Source organism: Lycorma delicatula, chromosome 10 (assembly GCF_047948215.1).
Source record: "Lycorma delicatula isolate Av1 chromosome 10, ASM4794821v1, whole genome shotgun sequence".
NCBI lineage: Eukaryota > Metazoa > Arthropoda > Insecta > Hemiptera > Fulgoridae > Lycorma > Lycorma delicatula.
In genome coordinates, this window is record NC_134464.1 from 59470639 (window position 1) to 59482844 (window position 12206).

General features: G+C 27.6%; 1 protein-coding gene across 5 annotated transcripts in view; it reads right to left on the reverse strand.

Moving 5' to 3' along the window:
- LOC142331610 (protein sprint-like) overlaps positions 1–12206 on the reverse strand; it is a 747263-nt gene that overhangs the window by 140755 nt on the left and 594302 nt on the right. For all 5 annotated transcript variants that reach the window (XM_075377633.1, XM_075377634.1, XM_075377632.1 and 2 more), the window contains one exon: positions 925–1092. In XM_075377633.1, coding sequence (XP_075233748.1) covers positions 925–1092 — 168 coding nt within the window. The remainder of the gene's footprint in view (positions 1–924; positions 1093–12206) is intronic.

Genomic DNA, 12206 nt, shown 5'->3' on the forward strand with positions numbered 1-12206 from the left:
ATGGCTGAAATTTTTTAACAGATGTAAAGAAGTTCAAGCGTGAGTATTCAAAACAAATATGTTAAAAATAAAAGAATATAAAAAATAAAAATAATTTAGAAGGAAAAAGATATTTTCTACCTCTAGTAAAGGAAACATACTATAGAGATATTGCTCTTTATTTTTAACCAAATTGGAAAAAGGAGGTTTTCAGTTTTACCCCTTTACTGCAAGTTAAATTGCCTGATTCAATGACTGTTTTTTTTATGTAGAAGAAATTCTAGTGATCACGCTGTAAGTATTTTCACAAGGAAAACTTTTCCAACTTTTCCCAAGTGGACATTTTTTTAAATAAGAAATAATGTTGTCTACAAACTCCGTTTGAAATAAATATTTTTTGTCATCATTACTTTTTATTGTATTGTTGTAGTGTAATAATATATAAAATATGTCATTCTCATGTTCAAAGTATTTTAACAAGAAAATTAGTTAGAAAACTCGGGATAAAACACATAATACCACATTTTGAAAAGTCTTTAATTCACACTTTATAGAAATCTCTTTATGTCAGTATTGCTTTCTTATTTTTATCAAACAAGTTTCTTAAATTTGAATTTCTTGCTAATGTTTTTTATTTTTTTTTACATTTGTGTAGAATTTAATGTAGGCTAACATATTTTAAACAAATTAAATTGAAATGTAAAATAAAATTACCTTTAAAAAATAACTATACTAACTTTAAAAAAAATGTAACTTTTCCAATTCTTGATTAAATTTCAAATTTTTTAAGTTGACTTCAACATTAAAGTATTCATAAATTGTTGAAAATTCTTTTTCATTTGATGAAATTTATAATGAACTGAAAAAGTATTATTCCAATTTTTTTTTTATTTTTTTAAATAGACAGAAAAAAAATGCAGTGTAATTACTGAGCAGAAAACTTACCCCATCCTCCTTTCCCTGAAGCAGATGGAATGCTCCAGCCCGCTGTATCCCTGGTAAGAACCATACTGGATGGCTCCTAATCAGTCTTTCAAGAAGTCCTATGTCACAGGGGGCGTCTTCCCCGCTACTTCCTCCCACAGATGAATCCCCACTTGTTTCGACTGAACCCTGTAAAAAGAAAAATAAATAATAATAGTTATATTTTCAATTAATATAAAACAATATAATTTTATTACAACACTTAGTCATTTTTTCTGCAACAAAAATATTAAAAGTAAGCTTTCAAAAGCAACTGCATGAATGATGAATGTTTTCACACAAATCTGTCATAAACTTCCAGTTAACTATTTAACAGTAAGTGTGCACTGATGCAGCAGTGAAGAATGTATAACAAAGTGTAAACTATGATCCATTTATCTCTACTTATCATTTTATCTGGCATCTTCAAACATTACATTACAATGAATTTTGAAACAGATACGGTATGCTGTTTCTGCTGTAAAGCTTCAATCAATAAAACTTTATAAAAACTTAACAAATAAAGCTCATATTACTTTAAATGGATTTATCAACAATCAAAAACTGCATATTCTAAGGCTCTGAAAACCCTACAGCTTTACATCAATGTAAATTGCATTCCGCAGATGCACTATTTATTTGATGTGTAATGATGATAAGAGTTACCAATCAAAGCATACTTTTTTCAAAGATGAGGAAGGTACCAGAAACAATCCCAGGGCTCAGTATAGGAACAAATTGGGTTGGTCTAGTGGTGAACTCATCATTGCAAATCAGCTGATTTTGAAGTCAAGAGTTCTAGGGTTCAAATTCTAGTAATGGCAGTTACTTTTTTTTTAGATCATGGATATCGGTGTTCTTTGGTGGTCGCGTTTCAATTAACCACTCATCTCAGAAATGGCCGACCTGAGATGACAAAAATGCATTTCATTTACATTCATACACACCATCCTCATTCATTCCTCTGAAGTAATACCTTCAGTATTCGGAGGCTAAACAGAAAATTAAGAGGGCTCAGTATAGAAATACAACTGCTAATTTTTTGCTTCTAGCACTCGTCTAATAGCCTGACAATGTGAGTTTCCTCGTAACTTTTTGGAGCAATTATATACTGACAAACACCAAACAATTCAACACAAGAAGTATGCTCATCCAAAAATAAGAAATTTTAAGCCAAAAATGGTAATATCTAAGGAAATTTAAAAAATAAAAAATTGCAAAGTTTTTTCTTTCTTTAATCTCAATTGGGCCACCTCTTTTAAAATCTTAAACTGTAAACCAACATTCCTTAACCAAGAGATGGTTGTTCATAAATTATTACATATCCCAAAAAAAAATAGTTTTGAATCTTTATGTAGTATTTTAACAAACTCTTTTTTTAAAACAAATCAATAAAAAATCCAGACAATTTGTTTGTACTGATAAATACATTACAGATATTTCCATTAACTACTTGTATGCCTTGTTTGTTTTTCTTGCTATTGCAGTGCTTTCAAGTCTACACTATTTTATTATTAACTAAAACAAGTTTTATTTCTTCTTCATATATATTCAATTTAATAATATATTTTTTTAATATTAGAAAGAACAGTCATACTTAAGTAAAAACCGATTACTTTGTTATTAGATAACTCTGCAACTATTATAATTGAATGCTGCTAAGATAATAATAAATTCAAAATCAGAAAAATAAAACAGGTATACATAAAATAAAATATGGAAAAAAGTAGAATACATAATCAGCAAAATTTTTCAAAGGCAGAGGTTTAAAAGTTTCTTTAAGAACATACACAAGTTTATTAATATCATAAAAAAATAGTGAACTACAAAGATCACATTAAAAAGAAATAAACACAGCTTTTCAAGAATAGAACAGGAGTTAATACAAATACAATTTCATATTTTATACACTTAAAAATTACCAGTAAAAAATAATACTAATAATGACAAAATTAACAATTAAAAATTTTATTGGTTCAGAGAAATTATACTATTAAATATTCTGTTTATCATTCATCAGTTAATTTAATCACCTAATAAGATTTATTTATATAAATAATAATTGGTAAATTAAATAAGATCGCAGCAGTCAAGAGAATAATCTCATAACCAAATAATCAAACTGACAGAGAGATTGTTTTCCTTCTCTTTTTAAGATTTCACTTATTAATAAAATTATATAAAAAATGCAATGGTTGCATACCAACAATAAAAATAAAACAGAGAAAGTAATTAATATAAATAGTTTTAATTTATTTATCAACTTATTCTGCTCTGGTAGGATTTTGATATAAAAAAAGAAGTTAATTCTACTACATACAATTTGTTTCCAATTAACATATAAATTGTTACCTATCAGTGGGGTTTCTAAAAAGGCAAAGAACACAACCACTACTACCACAAACTTTAGGTGTAGTAAACCTCAATAAAGATGAATTTTGTGTAACATCTCATAGTAAAATCGGTGAAGACAAATCAAGCATGGCACATATTTTACATAAATTTGGTTAATCTTAGTAGATTATTTAGTGAACTTCATTTACAAAGCATATAATCCAAACTATACAGTAGTTTTTATAATGAATTAAATTTGATAAATTTATATTTAAAATTAAAATAACAGCATTTATGTCAAAGTTGATATAATTCCTTACAATCGGGTCTGTCACTTCTATTCCAGCAAGATGAGCAGACTGTTAAAAGACCACAAAACCATAAAACAACCTATATAATGTAGGTACCACAACCAAAAAATTTAGAAATGACTGGATATGAGATATCACTCATGAAATCAGCACAGCCATTCTCAAGATAGTAAGCATCCCGCTCCGGGCTTACTAACAAAAGTGAACCATGATGAAGTTTCCTGTTGCCTTCTTTACTGACCCAAATATACATCATACCAAATACAGCAAAACGTTCACAGATGACACCTTCACTCAACTCGCACAATTATTGTCTCACATGTAATATTCACTTATACCTTACTTGTACAGCTACTCACATGTACCTCAAGTGCTTTACATACATCAAAGTCATTAGAAAAACAGAGATATACAGTACAAAGCAATAAATTAATCCACGGCTTCTGTCTAAAAACAAGGTATTAAACATATTTCTCTACTTAATAAGGAAATATTCGTTATGGAATCAATCATGAGAGTAACAAGTCACTTATAAGTTGACAAAGTTTTGCGATCAATCTGACTTGTTCATCCAGAGAATATATTCGGTCAGGAACTGAAGTCATCTGGATCGAAAGAGATGACATATAAAGATTTATTTGTAATGAAAAAAAGCTATATGGTACATCGAAGGAAAATAAAACTTCCTATATGATCAGCAACTGTTTTAATAATATTCTATCTTCACATACATTTATTTAAATCAGATTTTTCTTAAACACGTTAGGTTTATTTCAAAAATTTTTGTTTTTTTTTTCTAAATGCCTTCTTATAAAAAAAAATCCAAATTTTAGCATTTAACTAGTTCAATAAAGTAGAAACTGTACAATTTTAATCTGAAAGGTTAAAACACTTTTAATGTTTTATTATTCATTTTCAAAACTATTCCTGAAATAATCACTTTAATAAATCAGAACACACAATAATGCTTTTTGGCATTTTTAACAAATAGCATTGAATTGAGATGATGTATAGGGTTAGCATTAAGTATTTCTTTACATTTTGAGGTCATGTTGAATGCATTATTACTATTCCAGCAATCTTCATGTCAGAATGGTAGCATTTGGATCTACAGCCAGAGGTTGCAGGATCAGGTTCTGATTAGGTATGGCATTTTTCATTCATTAAAAAACTGATTATCATCCATCAGAATGATTCAAATTCAGCAAAATAGCCTATTATTGTTATAATGTGAATAACTAAATATTTGAATATTGTCAGCTCCTCAACCCTACCATCTAGGCACCATCCTGTAGGTATATTATACCGCAAACAATGGACATAGTTAACTTTACATCTTTGTCTTAAATCAGTAACTACAGAAACCCAAGTATGCAAAATTTCCAGAATATCATGTGAATAGATCAAAATAAGTGTGAAAATTAATATAAATCAGGCAGTGAACTTAATCTCCTACTTCCAACCTAAGTAGGTTGAATTTTTATAAACATCTACCAGAAGATCCCAATGTTTATTAAATATAAATGGAACTACATGTAAAATTACAACTTCCTAGAGCTCTGAATTCCAGACACCATAAGCATCAAAAAGTGAAAGGTTTTTTATGTTCATATACATTGAAATAAATCAAACAGTTGTTACAGCCTTTTTAAAGAAATATCTTTTATTCTAGCTACCATGATGGATTATCTAACAAAATCCAATTTCTAAAATGTAATTAAATCTGCAGCAAGGAGAAACACTCAACTATTTAAGTATAAAATTAATAAATGTTTTGCTCCTAAATTTAAATCTTCAATAATACAATAACAATTAGAAAATAAATTCTAACAAAACTAGATTATAAAAAGAAGGTAGTGAGTGTCAGATCACATTAATCATGTATTATGAGATTATTGACCTCAGAAATTCAATTCACGTATATCAAAATGTAAATTAAAACAAAATAAAATGATGAAAGAAACAAAATTGTAAAAGTCATGAACAATCTGATTAAGAATTTAATAAAATGCTTAAGATATGACATGATAAAAATAATAAATACCATAAAGATAACTTCATTTGATGATAAGTATCTGTGTGAAACAAAAGCATAAGTAGATATACAGGTGCAGTAAACATACAGGATTATTCGAATTGAATGTTTTTTTAATTTTTATAAAATTCATTATAAAAATTAAACACTAAAATATCGAATGAAAAAAAAATTCTTTGGTGTCATCACTATCTTCTGTAAAATCAGTTATATAATTTTAAAAAACTACCTCATTTTTATCACTATCTACAATATTCACGAAACACTGATTTTATTAAATTTTTTATATGTATTAAGATATCAGAAATTTCATAATTATCACAAAAAGTCATTGACTTTAAATTAAAACAAATACACAAACTGTAGCTTTTTATTACACAAAGCATAAATAGAAATAAAAATTATAATGAACCGATATTTACAACACATTCACTTTCATTCAGCCTTAAGGACGTACACAGACCAATAATTTAAAATACTTTGTAATATATACATATGCATAAGGAAAAAATAAATCAAAGTTCCTGTTTATGATATTATTATCATTATAACGATAAAATAGATATATAATTTCATATAAATAAATGTCTGAAGGAAGTTACAATATTTTCTATCTATAAATTAAAACAAAAACACAAAATTTTACAAATATATAAAAAAAATTTCAATTTTAAGTAAAAGAGAAAAGAAATAAGTAAAGAAGAGTTAAGGTAATAATTTTTTTATAAGAATCATGTAAGCGTAAGAAAATAAATAAAGAAAGCACCAGCTGCAATAAAAAATAATCATGTAGTCTTTCTCGGAATTAAAATAAATAAATTAAAAATTTTGAAAATGGAGGAACAAAAGGTGGTTGAATCTTGTTATTTTGGCTGAAAACAGTTATAAGTAAGAAATAATAAATTTATGTAATAATTGATTGGGGGAGGGGAGAAAAATTTAATATGAAAATAAACAAGACTATAGCCAAGATAATGACATGATATAAAAAGTAGGATAATCAGTTAAATACTAAGATAGAAGAGCGAATATGCAAAAAGTTGCATAATTTTATTAATAATATAAAAAATTTTGATAGTAAAATTACAAATACTGAACACAGGAAGAAAATACGAAAACCAGAATGCCACAAACCAGGAAATGTTTTACGCAGAAGATATAGCTGCGGGTTATCAAACATTGATTTAAAAATTAGAAATAAATTGTTTAAAACGTTTGTAAAGAGTGCAGCGTTTTGCGGTAGCAAAACATAGATAAGAGGTAAACCAGAACAACAAAGAATGAAACATAATAAGGAAATTGAAAAGTAAACATTATTTTTAAAATATGATGTAACAAAAAAATAAAAATAAACGGAAACAGTCCAAAATTTTCAGACAAAAGCAAGAAAGAATTTTATAATAAGTAGTACAAAGCTAGTAAGACATCTACAGGGCGATTTAAATCAGTTTCTAAATCTAAATGCAAATAAAAATTTTTTAACATTCAGTACCAAGTGCAAATTTTGCTTTGCAACTGATAGAAGTAATCAGCTGATGTAATTACTACTTAATTTTGTAGTAGCACATTTTTGTATCTGTACTGAGAATGTTATCTAAGCACTCCCCAATGCATGTATGCACTGCATGCATGTACACGCACAAACATTAGAAACAAAAACACACAAAAATAACAAAATAAAGGTAAAATTAACAATTTATAAAAAAAATTTCCAAATTTTTGGATTCATTATTAGCTACAAGATATACTATACTACATCAGGTGCATTAATAAAATTAAATGTAAAAACTGGTAATTGTTATTTACAGTATTTTATAACCGATAATGTCATAGATTCAAAATGCTTTATATATAAATCTAAACTTGCCATTTTGATATATTTATGGGTGATTTTTGTTTAAGTTAAACTTCATTTATCTGAATCCCATTCAACCAGACAATTTGGCATGAAGTTAAACACAATTTCCTTTATTAATTTTGGTTAGTTTTCCTAATTTCAAGCTGTTACAGTATTTCAAACACACAGTAGAATGAATTCTTTATTTATTTCTTAAAATGAAAACTTAAGATTTTTAAATGTTTAGGAGCGTGGGTCATTACTCTACTTTTTGGAAACAATGAAATGTTACCCCTTTTGGGGAAGAGTTGGTAGTGCAACTCAGAAATTTGAAATAGAACAACCTTACTCTTGGCAAGAGATTTTATAAGCCCTAATCAAGCTTTTGGGCTCCTCAGTCCAAAACTGAGGGCTCCTCTGTTTGGCAGAGACAAACACAAAATTCTCCTGATTTCCAAAGAAATAAAAATTAAATTTTATTCATTCATTTAGAGATTATGACATAGAATCCTTTGTTTTTAATTTGATTGAGAAAAAATTAATTTTTTAACTTATTACAGCTGAAAGAGGCTTATAAAATTCCTAATTTTAACTGACTGCAAAAGTATCAGATTTTTTAAGTTGATTTTAAGTTTACCAACGAAAATAAAAATTAATCATTAAGTTTAATTAAAATTATACAATTGATTTTATTGCCCACCAAAAAACCTACCCAAGTATTATTACCCAAGTATTACCTTCATTGGGTACTCAATATACGCTTGATAACAATGTGAATCGAGATCATAACAATTTTTACAGCAATGTATGTTTACCCTTCCATTTAACATGAAATTACCATACTGCTAAAAATTATATTACAATAAATTAGGATTTACATCAATGTTGGTCATCACCTAATTTTGTAGAATACTATTCTTCATCAAAATCATCCTCATAAATTTACTTTCAATATTTTACAGACTGAACTTCAGTCTGTAGCCGAGGTTTAGTAGCTTCAGCTGTTATTATTCCTTGCAGTATTTTTCAAATTGTGGAGTGGGGATTTTTTTAATAAACACAAAATAAATCTACGGCTTATTAAACAGTTTTAGAAATTAGAAACCGTACCTGAAACAGGATTTAAAGTAGAAGAAATGCGGAGTTGAACATCTCACCCATACTGTATAACCTTACACACTAAAGTCTATCATTAAAATACCAAGCCTCTCCTACCACTTTTAAAATTATATTAAGAAGTAAGAGAAAGTTAAAGTTGTAAGAAGCAATTATTTAGCTTATTCCAAACTACAGTAACCTGCAAATCCTATTTCTATTATTTGCAATGACAAGATGAATTCCAAATAATTAGTGAAACACATTAAAAGAAATCCTTAAAATTATTTTTTCAATTTAAAATAAAAAGGTTTATATATTAAAAAACTGGTTAATAATTCACTAACTGGCTGATCACCATGGCAGAGTGGTAGTATCTCGGCTTTTCATTTGATGATCTCAGATTCACAAATTGTCAGCCATGGCATTTTTCTTAAGCTACAAAATTCCATTTCAACTAATGCTCCTAGATTTTGATACCAATACATCTCAGAAAAAATTCATTAACTAATGAATTAATTAACAGTTGATTTAAGGTATCTTCAATTTGATAAATTATTTGGGTTAATTTTTTACTTAAATTTCTTACAGATTAATGACGTATGAAAATTATTTGACTGTTTATTTTATTTCTTAAATACATAATTTTATATCTATTTTATTTTATCTCTCATCACTTTATTAAACCAAATAATTACAAAATTTTTATGTTTACAAGTGCACTTAATCAATTGAAAAAATAAAAACCATTGGTTTCACCTTCCACTGTAACTAGTAGGTATAATCTATTAAATTTTAATTCAATTTGTGCAAAGCAGTACTGCAACATACATCAAGCAAGCCAACTAAAACTTTATGTTTTAATCTCATGGGAACTGAATTCAGCGGTAGTAGTCTAGTAGATGTTCAGAAATAAATGAATAAAACAAGTGCTCTACTTGTGGTCCATGAATCAAGCCCTTAGGGAATGAAATGTCAACAGAACTTATACCGGAGGAAAACACAAAGTATTGAACAATTTAATTCCTACGGGATCGTAGGGAAGAAGACGGCACGGTAGGAATACTGAACAGCTCTATTTCTTTACAGACACAATTTTCTTTAAACTACAGCTTTTAAGACTTAAAACTTTAGTATATAATTCATGACATATAATCTCTTTAACATAATTCATGTAAACTATTAAATTAATGATGAAAAAATTTTATATAATAAAATTTAATATTTCATAATTAGCCTATTTTTGAAAAATAATAATCTGATATGAGCTACAAACGTTAAGTTTCAGTCATGTAAAACATCTGAAATATAAAATTAAACAAACATGAAAACATAATAAATAGTTCTAAACAGAAATAAGTCAACATTTTAAAATTCAACAAAAGAGGAGGTAAAATGATTAATTTAATTTTGTTAGAAAATAAATGGTTTATTTAAGCTGAAGTAATCTTCAGTCATAAACAGCAGATTAAGTATAGGCCTACCAATATTTTGTTAGAACGGGAGTAAAACTAAAACAATCAAATTTAATATGAACATGTATCACCTTAACTGTACTCTACTACATTTCACCAATAGTACTTAGGATCTGTATCACAGAGCTGATGGTAGTCTTAAAAGGAATTACAACCACACTTTCTTTCTGTCTGATAACATATGGGCATAAATTCATTCTTTTTAATATTAACATTTTTAAAGATAATAAAATAAAAATATTACATTTAGAAATAAACACAATAGATAATACATATTATCGCATGTATGTAATTAACACTGAACAACAAACTTAAAATCGTTTTCCAATTTGTCGTCACTTAACTTGATATTAATATATCCATTTTTCTTCTCTCTTAACTTAATTTTAAGAATACTAAAGGAAAGTTAAAGATCCATGTTCAAACGAATTTTCAGACTTCTAGGTATTAATAAATAGTAAAACTGTTTAGTGGGATATGTTGTAACCCCTGTACACACTTCATAATGATTACTTCTACAATAGCAACTCAATTACTAATAAAGCGATGCAAAATTTATTAAATAAAACACATAAACTCAAAATGTCCAAACAACATGTTACAAGAAGACATATTTTCATTTTTGACATTTATTGTAAAATATTTAACTGTGTTATAATATTACTATTCATTCGTAATAAGACAGTGGCAGATGAAATACACCGTACACCGAGAACCCACCAAAAACATCAAATTGTAAAACTTATCACAAACCTATTGAATTGTAAAATAAACATAGCCAAACAAATTAGTTAAAACAGAGGTTTGAAAACTTATTTCCCAAGCACTTAACCTCAATTGTAATCACTATACCGCTCAACGCACGTATAGACTTACACAGTACCCTACTTTCCGCGCGTAAATAACACTGCATCCAGATGCGGAGAAAAATTCCCTACGATTCCGGTAATTTTTAGCGAGTTGCCTAAAGAATATGGAAACTGGTATTGCGACCATTCATGTATATACACAAAGTGAGACCAAAGGTGGGGGCCAAACTCTGGGAAGTAATTATAATTAAAATACTGAAGAAAAACAGTAAACAACATTAGGTCCGAAAACGCATATTTTTCTTGCATGTCCGCCATTTTGTGTCTTTTAAGAAAAAAAGTTTTTAACAACGTTTGGAGATAACCTAATAAAATTTTGTACTTTAATTTAAACTAAAATTTTTTAATAGGAAAAAATAACGATACTCTTCGTTGAAATTTTTCAAAATGGCGGTGCTTTCAATTTTTCAATCGTAATTATCTTAGGAATTATTATCGAAATCTTCTTATCTTGTTTTATATTATCGAAACTCATTTGATAACTAAATAAAATTTTCTGATTAAATTGCAATTTTTTTTTTTTTAGGACACCTGTACATATAAATGTTACCGAAGCAATCTTAAAGATTTTGATGTTACTTGGCTGGGTGATGTACACCTACTGGGAATAGAAACCTATTGATTTTCAAGCGAATCGGTTCAGTGGAACCTAAGTTACAGCCAAAAAATGGGGTTTTGGGACACGTTTTCAATGTTAACTAAAACAAGAAATCCCTCCTTCTGACGCACTTACTGCGACGAGTTTTTTTTTTATTTTTCACGGATTAGTCTGAACAATTAATTTTATTTTAATCAATTAAACGGACAAAAAAAATTTAATAAATTGATTTTTATATATATATATATATAATTCCACCACCTACTTTACTCATTTCTAAGCAAACTTTATCAAATTTTTTTTCGGCAGTTAACTCAACTGAAATAATAATTTCAAATCGGTACTTACCGAATTACAGAACAAATGTTATCCCATAACATTTGGGGGGTTTGCAATATGCTAATTGCCGACCTCAATTTTTACTTCCCTGTACGAAGTAAAGGAAGTATTGCAATCGCGAAAAATTTCGGTTTCCAGATTTCAACGGAAATATCCATTTTGACCATCCGTGAATCCATTTTGACTAGTTTCGGCTTATGACCAAGTTAAATCAAGTTATTAATGAAATAAAATTTTATGTACGTTTCAATTTAATTCAAACAGTTTTACAGAGGTTAATAATAATTATAATTAATACATCAATATATTTAAATTTAAAAAAAAAGGTTTAAAAAGTATGTATATGAAGTCACGTTCTCACTTACACCACA